This window comes from Silurus meridionalis, chromosome 1 (assembly GCF_014805685.1).
Source record: "Silurus meridionalis isolate SWU-2019-XX chromosome 1, ASM1480568v1, whole genome shotgun sequence".
NCBI lineage: Eukaryota > Metazoa > Chordata > Actinopteri > Siluriformes > Siluridae > Silurus > Silurus meridionalis.
Genome location: NC_060884.1, coordinates 19,673,092 through 19,689,355, shown reverse-complemented (window position 1 = coordinate 19,689,355; position 16,264 = coordinate 19,673,092). Strand labels below are relative to the sequence as shown.

The 16,264-nt window shown below is 38.8% G+C and overlaps 1 protein-coding gene and 1 long non-coding RNA gene across 2 annotated transcripts in view; one reads left to right on the top strand and one right to left on the bottom strand.

The window, feature by feature from the left end:
- oxtra (oxytocin receptor a) overlaps positions 1–2,887 on the bottom strand; it is a 9,440-nt gene extending 6,553 nt beyond the window's left edge. Inside the window, exon 1 of the mRNA XM_046851104.1 lies at positions 1,960–2,887. Coding sequence (XP_046707060.1) covers positions 1,960–2,887 — 928 coding nt within the window. The remainder of the gene's footprint in view (positions 1–1,959) is intronic.
- LOC124387020 lies at positions 2,867–4,945 on the top strand. The gene is made up of 2 exons (XR_006926070.1): positions 2,867–3,003; positions 4,685–4,945. It is a non-coding gene; the product is annotated as an uncharacterized LOC124387020 (long non-coding RNA).
- The last annotated feature ends 11,319 nt before the right edge of the window (positions 4,946–16,264 follow it).

Genomic DNA, 16,264 nt, shown 5'->3' with positions numbered 1-16,264 from the left:
ACATGCAATATATTTTTATGCTAATCAAGCTGATTAAGACTTTCTATTATATAACAGATAGACCTAAAGCAGGAACACAGACTCATTAATGTTTGCAGTCTTGTGTTATCTTCATGCTGATGATTTGTAGTGTTTGGATATCACACTGGGTAACATTAAGGTACACTCTGTACCTCAGGCTTTCTTAAGAAAAAAAAATAGGATCTGTTTAGAAGCATGTTTCTTGTAAAAAAAAAAAAAAAAAAAGTTCTGACCACCTACTGCTACAAAACGAACAATGTAAAAAATTAAATGCTGGTCTTTTTGTACATATGAGAGACTCAGGTTTAAAAATTTCTAAATCTACTTTGTGGCTCACTGGTGCGTGATTTACATATGAGTCAGAGCCCTGCAACCCTCTGAGACTGTGCCTGTTACTGTGCCCGCATTTAATGCCTGATCTTGATAATAAATGAATATAACATAAAGCTGAAAAACCTGCTGGGAGTACAGTATTGATGCAGCTGCATTGTTGTTACTATTACCAGCCTCTTGTTAAATACTACAGCTGTGAAGGATTTAATGGGTAAACTCTCTGGATGGTAGGCACTTCAAACCTCCTTGCACAGATTTCAGCATCTTCAGAATTAATAAACAAACAAACTGTAATGCATTTACAGGATATGATACTCTTTTCTATCATTATAGAACTTTTTCTATTATTGCTAGATAGCAAGGAATATGCAGGAAAGCAATTGAAAAACAAATGACTTGTATCCTACACATTTACAGTATTATAAAATCTTATTATGCATAGATTTATATATATATATATATATATATATATATATATATATATATATATATATATATATATATAATGTGTGTGTGTTTGTTTGTTGAAATTGTGTTTTGCTTACTTAAAGGAATACATATGTTGCTTTTCTGCATTTTCCTAAAGCAATATGAGATAAAGAGCATAAAAATAAATCTATAAATAACTGACAATATTTGTGCAAATCTGTAGTACTTTCAATTATTCAACTTAAAATTCCAAACACAAAACACAACTTCTTTCAGAGAGACTGATGCTCATATTGGACCAGATTGACCTCCAAAACTTTTGAAGAATGGGTAGCAATATTTATCAGAGCACTATACTCAGATATTAGAAGGCATTTTCCATCACTATCAATAATATCATTTGAGAAATATAAATCTTATTAGCAGCAGCATCATTGGTGGGATATGGTGGAACATAAATTATGTCTCATGCTGATCATGGTCATGATTTAAAGGTCTGCACTCCTGCTAAATATTAATAGACTGCATTTGCCCAAGGGCGTTTAAAGCCTTCATATGTCCAATGGTAAATGTAAAACAGTTGTCACTGACCTTATAGCTTTACCAGATTCATTCACTCAAATTCAGTCCAAATATATAATTTTGCCATAAAAGGCTAGTATATTTTTAAAATACTTTTGTTTATTTGACAACATATCGCGAAATTAAACTGATTTTATAGTATGAAACATTGTTAAATATTTGTAGTGTGTTTGTCATATAAATGTTTTTGGAAGACATTCATGCACACACATTTGCATTTATCTTGAGCTATGAAATACAGAAAGGATTTTTGCTTAGCAGAGACGCTTAATTTGTATAATTCATCACATTTCATGAAGTAAAGTAGGTCACCGAAAACACCAGATCCATCATCAAAGTATTGCTGGATACTTGGCGGAAAATTGAACAAGAGAAACTAAATTCTTTGCACGTATATTAATCTCAAGCCTTTTATATGGAAAGGGCGCTTTGTGTAATCTTTCATTTAATTTTATTTTCTTTTTCATTCTTTCCTTCCTTTTTCTTTAGTAAGCCACACAATCACTGACTTATTCAGAGTAGGCGCTAAGCGCAACATGGATGCGCTGGAGCGCGCTATACCCGACGCTCTCACGGACACGAGAAGAAACTCACCCTCCCGGGGCGCAGCTGGATCCCACGCCGACCACATCTGCACGAAGAAAAACGGCGTCCAGCACACGATGTACGCCAGCACGATGACGAACGTCATTTTGACGGTGGTGATCTTGGCCTTGGAGATGAGCCTGACGCTGCTGACGCGCGCCAAAAGCGCACGGTTCCGAGTGGCCGTGGGAGTCAGAGTGACGACCTGCTGCTCACGCTTGGTCTTCAGCTTAAAGTTCTGCCAGATCTTGAAGCTTATGAGACCGTAGCAAACGCTCAGGATAGCCACAGGAATGATGTAGACTGTGAGGCTGATCCAGGTGATGTAGGCTTTGGCGCCCCACGGCTGCACAAAATCGCCCCAGCAGTCGTAAACTCCAGATCCGACCTCCCGGAGAGAGAAAATGTACACCTGCGGGATGCTGAAAAACAAGCTGAGCACCCAGGACAACACCACGTAGCAGCGGTCTTTCCGCTTGTGCAAGGAGCGCAGCGGCTGACAGATGGCCAGGCACCTATCTATGGACATCAGCACGAGCATGTAGGTCGAGGCGAACATGCCGACAATTTGGAGGTACTTCACAAGTCTGCACAACAAATCGGGCCCGTAAAAGCGGAAGGTGATGTCCCAAATGAGCTGAGGCAGCACCTGGAAGATTGCCACCACCAGGTCGGCGATGCTTAGGTGCTTCATGAAGTAGTACATGCGAGACTGGCCATGCTTGGCCGTGTGAATGGCGAACAGCACGCACAGGTTCCCGGCGAGAGCTAAGAACAAGACCAGGGCCAGCACAGTGACCTCCACTTTGGCCACCTCCTCATTGCGCTTCAAGGGATTCACCGTTTGATTGGCGCCATCTGTGTCGTTGCCGAAGCTCACGTTTCTCCAGGACTCGTTGAGAGCCCAAACGTCCTGCTCTTTAAGAGTTTCCTCCATGGTACAGACACGTCTGGATGATCGGTAACTTCTCCACAGCGCGCGCTGCTTTCTTCTATGTGGAGCAATCGATTTCTCCAGTCATGCTGAGGGTACGAAATGTCTCAGCCCCAGAGGTAAACTATAAAGCGCACACGGACAAAAGAAAAGTGCAATCAAATGTAAATTGATCAGAGTCGTCCACGAAGGCACTTCTAGACTAATTATCCCCCAATTTATACCAAAAAAGTATATGTAATATAATCTTCAAAAACACAGGATTAAGAGTTTAAAATTTCACGTCTAAAGGTGTACAAATATGAGTACTTACAGAGGGTGTGCATTTTGCAGCCGGTCCTACAACTGACGTTAGTATGAAAGGAAAGTCCTTGAAGAGAAGCCCCTGTTCACCCCCCCTCCCCCTCCCTACTTCTTCTTCTTCCTCCTCTACCTCTCTCTCTCTCTCTGTCTCTCTCTCTCTTTCTCTCAACACACACACACACACACACACACACACACACACACAAACACACACACACACACACAAAAGGTTAGATAAAAACCCATCACGATATTTATACCCTTCTGATCAACATAGAAACCTACCCACGATTTCCACTAGATGTCCACATGCCTCACTGCAGTTGATTAAGAACTCATTTATACAGTATATCCTATTAATGGGATTGTAAAACAAGCAGCTGGTGTAAAAATGACTGGTTGTGCTTCTCCTCCCCACCACCTCGCAAATGTTATTCTACCCACAAGATGCTATTTGGCCAAAAAAAAAAGAAAAGAAAAGAAAATAAATGCCATTCATAATTCCATCTGCTACAGATGAATTGCACAACAACTTCATAGATTGAAGAGTGGTTGTTTTCAGTCTAGTTGGGTGAATTCTGTATCCAAAATTATGGTGTATAAAGTTTTGTTTAAACTGGTAAATTACTATTTAGATTGATGTAACAGTATGCACTATTTTTATTAGACTATACAAGTGTATATGGCCTTACACAAACATAACAACGACCCTGGGGCGATTGCTAGTAAGGTGAAAACTGCGGGCAATTACACATGTCCAAAGCACTTGTAAAGGCTAAACAAAATTCCATAAGCCCCTTGCTTTGACTGGTATTTGTATGCATATGTTAACACATCCAAATTTAAGCAGGGTTTTGGCAAACCTACAAAATCACAGCATTTATGATGAAGGTTAAAAGCTAGCTTAGTCCACTTTCCATGGTTTGTAAGATAGAGTGTGATGAGTGGTTTAAATGTCTTTCAATTTCTGTCAGGCAAAAAAAGTGATTTCAAAAATGACAGAAAATAGGAGAGAGGCAGTGAGTAGTGAAGAAGCCCGGAGGATAAGCACTTTTTCAAGAAAGATAAGTGCTTTAAATGAAATAGCTAGTAGTAGTTTCATTCTACAGACTTCTGGTGCTTGGGGCCAGCTACATGAATTTGTAAGAAATTCTGACTGTGGTTTGCATGCTGCTGTATGCTTATTATGCTCTCTCCATCTTGTTGACCATTGTGAGCTTGAGTATTTGTTTTCAGTTTGTTTTCATTTTCAGTTGCTTCCTTTTTACATAACAAAAAAGAGAAAACTATAGATAAATCAGCCCTTTTCAAAAAGAAAATTAAAAGAGTTGTGAGCAAACTGTTTGGGGGGACAAGAATTCCAAACTACCGCCCAGCCTGAATCCATTTTCCATGGTGAAATAGGCCTGCTTGTTTTTATAAATAAAATTTTACATATTCAATTGAAGTCACTGAGTGCAGGGACATTGCTTTCAACCCATTCATTTTCTCTTTCAGAGATTGGTTGTTCATGTCAAGGCCCAGAAGACATTCTGGCAAAGCCAGAAAGTGTGATCAATTACAGATCCTCAAAATGAAAACTGACATACAGTTAATCACCTCTCACATCTCTAATACCAAAATTAAATTGCAGACCTTTCCTTTTATCCCTTTTTTCTTTTACTGTGTTACAATTTATTATAGATTTCCTTTATGCTGTATTTTGAAATGGATATGTACCCTGCCATGTGGGTCTGGAATAAAGTTACAAGTATTAGATTTTTCTGATGTCTTTACCATGAATACAGATGTCGGTTTAATCACTGTTTCTGTGGAAACACAGTCAGATGTTCAGTCTGTGACTGAAACTCTTGAATCCATGATGCAGCTATAAACCCACACTGAAATCACATAAGACACTGAGATCTTATCTTCTTGCTGTATTGTACCAAAATATAGGGCCAGCTGGTGCTGCTTTATATTTGTATTCATGCTATACAGGATGGTACAGTATAACTATACAGATAACTGTCTGGAAGCATCTGGACTCATTAAATTTCTCTATTTGCATCTGCTGTCAGTAGCAATTAGCTAAAAATCCTTTAATGCACATAGATCGACACAAATTCACAAAGACGTACTGACCTAAGCAATATACATACCTTATACAATATGAAATATACAAAAAAAAAAAAACATTCAAACAATCGAGTGCAGTGTCATTTCTGTGATTATTTTGCAAACCAACATTCTCATGTTCTTTCTTTCCCATATAGTCAGTCATAAAACAGTTTGCCCCTTTCCTATAACAAATTTTCAAGTTTGATATTAATGTTAGTTTCAAAGTCCATAATAACTGATTGAAAAATGTCCACTTCAGCATACAACAGTACAAAGCATACAACCACCAAAGACAGTGGCATTCTATCCTAATGACTAATTATTCATACTGCATCTCCATATTCCTCCCCAACAAAGTAAATAAGATCCATGATTGAATAAAATACATTATGTTTCTTGATTATGTCCTGGACATACACCAATCTTTAGGATCCAAATGAGTTTTCTAGCTTTAAGCACTTGCAAAGTGGAAGGTCAGATATTTGCAAACATTTATTATAGACTTTGTCAGTACTAAAGACATATTTCTTTAAAACATGTATTGTGGGGATTTTTATTTTGTTGAATTATAGTTTTCACCTTTTATAAAGGGCAGTTATACAATCCATTCTGACCCAGCCATTAGGGTTGCACAAGCCAGTGCACTCTTAGTGCCTGTCCCAAGCCCGGATAAATGGGGAGGGTTGCGTTAGGAAGGGCATCCAGCGTAAAACGTGCCAAATAAAATATGTGGACCACGAATCAGAAATTCATACCGGATTGGTCGAGGTACCAACGACTGCCACAGATATCATTAGCCAACAGGGTACCAGTGGAAAGAGGGCTACTGTTTGCTGAAGGAGAAGGAGAAGGAGAAGATGTCTACAGAGACAGCAGGGAAAGGAGAATTGGAGGAGAGTGGAGGTTTGGGTTGGTACTTTAAATGTTGGTACTATGACTGGTAAAGGGAGAGAGATAGCTGATATGATGTAGAGGGAGACAGACAGCGCATGTAGGACGTTTTGGATACAAGGTGAGGGAGGCGAGATTGAGATGGCTTGGACATGTGCAGAGGAGGGACACAGGTTATATCGGTAGGAGAATGCTGAGGATGAAGCCACCAGGAAGGAGGAAAAGAGGAAGACCAAATAGGAGGTTTATGGATGTGGTGAGGGAAGACATGCAGGTAGTTGGTTTAAAAGAGGCAGATGTAGAGGATGGGGGTATGGAGACGGATGATTCGCTGTGGTGACCCCTAATGGGAGAAGCTGAAAGAAGAAGAAGAAGAAGTTATACAATTCATTCCAATATACAAACATTTAACTTGCAACTGTTAAAAGAGTTTCCTTTATGGTCTTTCAAAACTGTTTCCTAACAATATATAATACCATAATATGGTACAATTATAAGTAATACCAGATAACAGTGTTTTTTTTTTTCAAAATAGCAGTCTTTGCCAACATAATCAAACACTTTCAATGGAAGCAGCACTTAAACCCAGACTGTAAATGAACAGAAATGTATTAAGGGTGCTTGTTTTATCATCAGTATTGGATCCAACAAATCTCCTGATCCAATTTTCAGTTGAAATTGTAACATCTGAACAAAGCTCATGTGTAGTTTATAATCTTTAGTAAAACAAACAAACAAACAAACAAACAAAACCAACACACATCTAGCATCTAAACATCACACCATCACAATCTAAGCAACCATAAAAACACTTCACAACACTACAAATACTGTTGTGAAAGTGGCTGCACATATGCTGCAGATAAGCCTTGGGATATTGAAAACATAAAAGAGAACTCAGGTCCACATGGTGCTTCTGGAGCTTGTTCAAACTGTTTAGGCCATCCCCTGAATCATAATGAGATACCAATCTGAGGGAAATGCCACTGTTCTATAACAGCTGGGTTCAAAGTCATCCCACTGATCCTTTCCAACCAGAATGCTGATTGACAGAGTGTCCTTCTATAGTCCATGGATGTTTTGTTACATATGCACCAGCAATTTGCGATACATGTGTAATTAAAAAATAATCAGTAGACAATACATTTATATGAACGGAAAGTTCCAGGTTTCTGGGTTTAATTGTAAGCCTGGTTTACTGTCCATTTTGCATGGTCTACTCATGTCTGTGTTACTCTCCAGTATCCAAACGCATTCTGTATAGAAATTATGACAGGAAATATTTGCATTTGTTGCAAAGTCTATACTGCATTTTTATTCCTCTACTGAACTATTTGATAATAATTAATTACTTGATTTGATTTAAAACAATTCTATACTACCAGCAAGCTGCAAATGCAATACATTGGGCTTAGATACATGTACCTACTAAAAATATGCCCAGGCGTGCCTACAGATAGTTGCTCAAAAAATTGCTAGTTATCAAAGATATTTTTTATGACTAATGTGGAAATATTGAAAAATAATGGATATATAATAATGGATATATAGGAATATTTAAGAATTACTAGCATTTACTTAAGCTATTACTTAAAATTTTACCATGACCCCTCACAGCTAAATATCTTGTGTGTATGTCTAAATGCTCTGCCACATTCATTTCCGGCTGCATCTTTACATCTGTAGGTGCTTACGTCATTATCGCAATGGCATATAGAGTATCACCAGAGGAACCATTGGCAGCCTTTGTGCTTGTTTGCTTTGTCTTGTCTTTATTATTTGCTGCTGATTTGAATTCTGATTTGTAGATATCAGATATACTGTGTAAATATTGCTGTTATTTTCAAATATTTATGTGTATTATCCAGGTCTCCAGGAGCAGGGCTTGGCTGCTATTGGTTAAGCTGTCGGTGTTTTTGTAATTGTGCTTTTGTTAGTTAGGATTTTTTTTTTTTTTTAGTTTGTGTTTGTTTGTCATTTTTTGTAGGCAATAAAGCTGTTTATTCATTATTTTGCCAGCCTGAGATAATATACTAATGACCCTGCACTTATCCATTTTTATTTACAATAAATCTCATAAATGTTCCCAGCATTCTTTATTCATACCACATTCTTTCACCACATTTTTCTGTTATCATCCAAAAAAACTGAGGTATAACAAACTATATAGCTCTGCCCCAAAACAGTGCATGACCAAAGCAGTTGCCTAGAATGTCTTTGTACGCTGTTAAAGCTTTGAGATTTATTTTAACTGGAACGAAGCGGTTAAGCTTGTTTCAGCATGACAAAGTCAATGTGTTCCTCCTCGCCTGACATCAGCGTCTGACCACTAATCTGATGGGTAAATGAGCAGAAATTCCCACAGTTTTGCTCCAAATTCTAGTGGAAATCCTTAAATACAGTGTATTTTGTTTAAATTACATACAACAAATCTTTGAGCCAGGCTTTAGACCACACTTTACTTGCAAATATGCTTCATGGATCTAGTCATTTTGTGGAATAATAAAAAATTTATTTTAACTAGTACTGACTGCTGTAAAGTACTGCTATCAAGTCAAGAGTCAAGAGGCATTTATTGTCATTTCTACTATACACAGTCGTACACAGTACACAGTGAAAACAAGACAACGTTTCTCCAGAACCCTGGTACAACACTATATATTCTGTGAATACACTCATGCTTCTTCTCTCCTAACACTTAATTTGTTATTTGTTAATTTAAGCTTTTTACTTATACCGAATTAAAGCTTTTGGTTATTCAATCTAAACTTTCAGTTAGCTTTTGCAATAATTGTGATAAAAGAATGTAGCAAAACCTTTTTTTTTATTTTCATAAAAATAATAATAATAATGTGATTTTAAAATCACATTATGCAATTGCAGTGTGATTACATGTTTGATGGATGGGTTGTGGATAATACAGCAATGTGTGACCTTTTGCCTTATCCCTGTCAGAATGGCAAATTACAGTCTACAGGTTTCATTTGCTTAAAACAAATATGAAATATTGACTTATTCCTTCTTATTACTTATAAACTGGGGAAATGCTTCCTGGGTTTTTTTGTTGAGAAGTTCATAAGTTCAACTTTAAATGACAACAGAAATTGACTATTTAGTATCTTTGCTCTTACTGTAAGACCCTGCATGGTTCCACATGATCAATCACTGCTCACTGCTAGGAAGTTACCACAAATTTGATTGTGCTGAATTAAAAGTGATGCTTCAGTGGATAAACATAATGCTACACTATAGCCCGTTCATTTGAGTCTCTCTAAACTTTTAATTCCTCTTAGTGTGCCAGAGAATTTTAGCAGTAGCTAAACAGCTTTAAATTATGTGTGTCCAGATAATTACTTCAAAGTCAGAACCACTACTGTAAGTGTTGTTAGTGTAGTTAGAAGTAAGATAAACAGGAAGCATCTGCATACTCTGTGTAAAAAAAAAAAAAATTTTTACTTTTTGAATTTCTGTGTGTATTACAGAAATTCAAAAAGTAAAAATTATTTTTTTTTTTTTTTGTGGGACTATGCTACACATTCTTTTCTGGCACCAGCAGATTCAGATGGAAGCAAATTATTTGTACTTTCTCAAACACTTATATTATTACAATGATATAGGAAATGGTATCTCAGTGGTTAATGTGTTGGGGTAATTATTGGAAGGTTGGGGGTTCAAGCCCCGGTATCCCCAAGCTGCCACTCCTGGGCCCTTGAGCAAGGCCCTTAACCCTCTGTGCTCCTGGGGCGACGTTAATGGCGACCCTGCACTCTGACCCCAGCCTCTGAGCAAGCTGGGATATGCAAAGAACGAATTTCACTGTGCTGTAATGTATATGTGACAAATAAAGGCTATGCTATTCTTTTATTCTATGATTAGTACCTAGTTAAAATGCCTGCTTATATAAATAGCACTGAAATTCATTGGTTAATAGTTTGGCAGTATTTTGGGGGTCTTTTTCTTTTTCACTTTGGGTACTTTTGTAGATATACCTGTGTTTTTTGATTTTAGACTGTAGTGAGCAGACCAACTAACCCAGCCATTAGGGTTGCACAAGCCAGTGCACTCTTAGTGCCGGTCCCAAGCCCGGATAAATGGGAAGGGTTGTGTTAGGAAGGGCATCCAGCGTAAAACATGCCAAATCAAATATGCGGATCATAAATCAGAAATTCATACCAGATCGGTCGAGGCCTGGGTTACCAATTACCAATACAGGTAGTGTTAGCCAACAGGGTACTGGTGGAAATTGAGCTACTGCTGACCGAAGGAGGAGAAGGAGAGAAAGAAGACGTTTACAGAAACAGCAGAAAATAGAGAAGTGTAGGAGAGTGAATGTTTGGGATACTACTTTAAATGTTGGTACTATGACGGGTAAAGGGAGAGAGTTAGCTGATATGATGGAGTGGAGAAAGGTAGATATGTTGTTTGCTCAGGAGACCAGGTGGAAACAGAATAAGGCCAGGAACATTAGAGATGGGTTTAAACTGTTCTATCATGGTGTGGATGGAAAGAGAAATGGTGTAGGGGTGATCCTGAAGGAGGAGTACAGTAAGAGTGTACTCTTCAGATAGGGTAAAAAACATGAAGCTGGAAGTTGAAGGGGTGATAATAAAAGTGGGTTGTGAGATGGAGGAGAAGGAAAATTTCTGGAGTGAGTTAGATGAAGTAGTAGAAGTTGTACCTATGAATGATAGATTGGTGTTTGGGGCAGACTTCAATGGGCATGTAGGTAAAGGGAACAGAGGTGATGAAGAGGTGATGAGTAGGTATGGCCTGAAGGAGAGGAATGTGGAAGGGCAGATGTAGCTAGACAACGTCGGATGGTGGTCTAGAGGATTGTTTTGGAGGTAAAGAAGAAGAGGAGGAGAGTGAGGACTGAAAGAAGAATAGGATGATGGAACCTGAACGAGGAAGACTGTAGTGTGAGGTTCAGGGAAGAGGTCAGACAGGGACACGGTGGTGGTGAAGAGGTGCTGGATGTTTGGGCGACTGCTGCAGAAGTAAAAAGGGAGACAGAAAGGTACTTGGTGTGACATCTGGAAATAGAAAGAAAGACAAAGAGATGTGGTGGTGGAATAAGGAAGTGTAGGAAAATGAGAGAGAGAGAAGGTTGAATAGTGTGAAGATGGGAAGCAGGTAGTGGATAGGATTAGTAAGGAGGAAATGAGAGCTGCAAATAGAAGAATGAAGAGTGGAAAGTCGGTTGGACCAGATGACATACCGGAAGAAGCATGGAGATGTTTAGGAGAGATGGTAGTGGAATTTTCTTTCCAGGTTGCTCAACAGGATTTTGGAAGGTGAGAGGATGCCTGAGGAATGGAGTAGGAGTGTGCTAGTACCGATCGTTAAGAATAAGGAAGATGTGCAGACCTGCAGTTACTACAGGGGAATTAAGTTGATTAGTCACACGATGAAGTAGTTGAAGCCAGGCTGAGAGAAGAGGTGACCATCTGTGAGCAACAGTATGGTTTCATGCCGAGGTAGAGCACCACAGAAGCATTATGTGCTTTGAGAATGTTGATGGAGAAGTATAGAGAAGGTCAGAAGGAGTTGCATTGTGTGTTTGTGGATTCAAAGAAAGTGTATGACGGAGTGGTGCGGTTGCAGGAAGAAGAGGCAGAGAAGGTGGAGGAGTTCAGGTACCTGCAGTCAACAGTGCAAAGTAATGGAAAGTGTGTTAGAGAAGTGAAGAAAAAAGTGCAGGCAGGGTGGAGTGGGTGGAGAAGAGTGGCAGGAGTGATTTGTGATAGAAGGGTATCTGTGAGAGTGAAAAGGAAAGTTTATAGGCTTGTGGTGAAACCTGCAATGTTGTATGGTTTAAAGACAGTGGCATTGAGTAAAAGACAGGAGGTGGAGCTGAAGGTAGCTGTTGAGGTTTTCGTTGGAAGTGACGAGGATGGACAGGATTAGAAATGAGGTTTATTAAAGGGACAGTGCATGTAGGACGTTTTGGAGAAAAGTTGAGGGAGGCGAGATTAAGATGGTTTGGACATGTCTAGAGGAGGGACACGGGTTATATCTGTAGGAGACTGCTGAGGATTGAGCCGCCAGGAAGGAGGAAAAGAGGAAGGCCAAGTAGGGGGTTAATGGATGTGATGAGGGAAGACATGCAGGTAGTTGGTTTGAAAGGGGCAAATGTAGAGGATAGGGGGGTATGGAGATGGATGATCTGCTGTGGTGACCCCTAATGAAAGAAGCCATAGAAGAACTGAGCAAACCAACTGCAAGTGCCAGGTCTAGACGAGTCAACTACATGATTACAGTGTATATGAAAGTAGGCCACATATGCAGTGGTGGACAGTAACAAAGTAAATATATGTTACTGTACTTATGGGTTTTTTTTAGCTTATCTGTACTTAACTTAAGTTTTTAGGGGAGACTTTAACTTCATTACATTTCAAAGTCAAATATCTTACTTTTCACTCAACTACATTTCGCAAAAAAGTCATTCCTTTTTATTTATGATTTATAAAAACTGAACTGGTCAAACACCAATAACACCTGGTATGCCACCAATCAGGTTAGAGTGCGTGCTCTTTTTTAAACTTGTTTTGATTGCCGCTTGGCAGTGGCAGATTTAGGTGGCATGGCTAGCTGACCAGAGCAGCATCTTGCCAGGGGGTGGCACGGGGTGTCCACGCAAAAAAAAAAAATCGATCGTTTGTTTTGCTGTTGTTGTTAGCGCTCATTTGCATGGTTGCATCAATTATTATATCATGTCATGGTGAATGAAGCTGGTCAGGACTCAGTGTGTGCACCCTTCACCCGGAGAAGTTCCCTCACTCATACACCCAGAAAGGAGAGGCGGGGGTTTGGTGAGCTGAAGTCAGATTAAAATTATGAATGACAAAAAAAGGTCTAAACCCACAGAAGCGAAATTAAAAAAAAATATATAGGAAAGAAGTAGGGGGAAACGTGCAAAAGATAAAGGTGTGTATGCATGTCTACCACTCATCTCGTTATGAGGATAGTATAAGCTAATGCATTTAATGAATTATAGGCTCATAATTGTATATCATTTAGGGTATGCTCTGTTCCCTGCTATGTTTTTACACATAGAGCAACAATATTTCTTTTAGCTGCATATTATTTATAGTATGTAGTTTATGTGTAACCCAGCCATTCGGGTTACACAAGCCAGTGCACTCTTGGTGCCGGTCTCAAGCCCGGATAAATGGGGAGGGTTGCGTTAGGAAGGGCATCCAGCGTAAAACATGTGCCAAATCAAATATGCAGATCAGAAATCAGAGATGATCCGCTGTGAACCGCTGTGGCGACCCCTAATGGGAGAAGCCGAAAAAAGAAGAAGTTTATCATAATGTGTGTAGCAACAAAGCATTTACAACTTAACTAGTTTAATTGGATTGTAATTAAACTGGCACTTATGAAATAGGTTGACTTGGATAAGGTTTTCTGTGATTGTACTGAAAGGGTCCTGAACTGAGTTCAGTAAGGGGAGTCTCCAGTGTAGCTTAAAGGGCTAATTTAAAAGACATATTATAAAGATATAGATGTAAATTGTGCACAATGACATGTATTTCATTGTGCAATAAATGCATTTAGAGTGATGTTACACATGAAATGGTGCTCTTAGAAATGTATCCAAATCTGTGGACTGCTCTGAGAATGTCTTACTTATCCAGTGACAGTAGCTGAAGCAGAGAGAAGCTTTTAAGAGCTGAGACGTTGGGTCATTGCGTGTTCACCCAGGGTGTCATTTAAGATAGAGCCGCCATTACCAGTTGGTGGTATCTACTTAGCAACACTTGTGGCCTTATTTGCCTGATTTTTTTAAGTTTTTGAAAAGAAGGTTTTGGGGTTTATGATAATTTTATTAGATATCAATCATTGTTTCATTTATTAATATCATTCTATTAATAAATTGGTGTGCTAAGAGAAATATTAGAGTCTTTTCATAAACTGAGTTGATTAAGGAAAGAGTTTTGTGATAAAAAATTATAATTGACATTTGCAGCATTTAGCAGACGCCCTTGTCCAGAGTGACATACAAAAGTGCTTTGAGTCTCTAGCAATGAATAAATCTACACTGGTATGGTAGATTACAAACTTAAGATAAATCAGACTACAACTCTTGATTGGAAACTTGGAAAGTGCTAATTTAATTGTGTCAGAAAGAGGCAGGTCTTCAACCATTGCCTAAAGATAGCCAGGAACTTCACTGTACGGACATTTAGGGGAAGACTGGTGGTACCAGTCGAGCAGTGTTGAGGATCTCAGACAGCATGGTGCAGTGTGAGATGTGATGAGGTCTCTGAGGTAAGATGGAGCTGGTTCATTTTTGGCCTTGTAGGCAAGCATCAGTGTTTTGAATCTGATCCAGTGAAGGGAGCGCAGCAGTGGGGTGCTGTGGGAGAACTTGGGCAGATTGAACACAAGCCGTGCATCTGCATTTTGGATCATTTGCAGTGGACGAATAGCGTTCAGAGGAAGACCTGCCAGCAGAGAGTTGCAGTAGTCCAGTTTCGAAATGACAGCCACAGCCTGTGTAGACAGAAATCGTTGAATCCTTCAGATGTTGAAAAGAAGAAATCGACAAGAATGAGCCACATTAGCAACATGTGAAGAGAAGTTACCCCAAGCTTGCCAGCAGTGGCTGAAGGGGAGAGCAGAGAGTCATTAAGAGTTATTCGGAGATCTAGACCTGAAGATGAATCACCTGGGATGACCAGCAGTTCTGTTTTGCTGAAGATGAGTTTGAGTTTTAACTTCTCAAAGTAAAAGAAGAGTTTTAAGTTCTATAAGACATTATAGAAATAATAAACCAGTACTTGGATACTTAAGTACTTTTACTGGCAAATACTTTTGTACTTTTTTCTCAAGTGAAAGTTTAAAGGAAGCACTTTTAATAGAGTAATATTTTACCTACCTACTTTAACTCAAGTACGTGCTTTGTGTGCTACGTCCACCACTGCACTTACATAAACAGAAATACTGGAAAGAAGATTGCCTGCTGCAGTGCAAAGACACTTTAACAGTCATTTCTTATTGGAAAAAAATCCACAGAACAAAATGATTAATTGATTCAAAATCACTACAAGCTAAAAAATAAAAAAAAATAAAAACATATTTTTGTTTGCTTAAAGGTTCATAAACTGCAGTCACAGAATGCATTCTGGATTTAGGTTTTCTACCCCTGAGAAAAATAAAGTGAGTCGGACTGAGGCTTATGTCCAGTTCTTGCTTTTAGTAGTATATGTTACTGACTGTTGCTACATGCTTTAATTGCAGAGTGTTTTCAGAAAGATATTGCTCATTCCTTGTAGAAGTGAATTATACGTACACTCATGTCCAATTTGTGCATCCATTCATTTATATTGCCACTACCAAGAGAGAGAATGAAAAGATAAAGCCAGTCACTGTGGATTACTGTTTCTGTCTAAGTGTTTATGACAGCTGTTTCTATGTTTAATACACTGCACTTCTCTAATTTGTTCCCTGTATTGGTTTAAGATAATTAATGCTTTTAAGTGTTGAAGTTTACATTTCATGTTTGTGCTGCTTCATTTGTTGCACAGTTTAGTTGGATAATGTTTTCACTTGATTGCATTCCTCTTGTTCTGTACCTGTTGTGATTTCACTGAATGGCTGATGCTGTGGTGTGTGAACAAGTAAACTGTCTGAAGTGTCATGCTTCAATGAACGTGTTGTTTTATTTGGTTAGAATTGTGCATATGCTGTTGGCTGCATCCACACAGCATTGGCTTTTGGCTTTTAAATTGCTGTTTAGTGGCCAGCCTAAAAGTTATGTAAAAAGTTATCTCAACGTGCCAGACACTAGCATTTCATAAAGTTTATTTTTAAAGAATACGGTATAAAGTATTTGTTTCTCATGCACTTCTTATGTAATTCCATTCATTCTCAATGGAACACCCAGTCCTTAGCCTTGGAATGAAAAGAGGACAGTTGGACTCTGCTGGTCAGTATTAGCCTAACCATTCACTATACTATCCACTTTTGTTCCACCACTTGCTGTGATGCATCCACAGGCCATAATCTCATCCTCTCTATGCATTACACATGAGTGTCCTTAAATTCTCCTCCCAGCATCCTTCTCACAGACCCATCCAT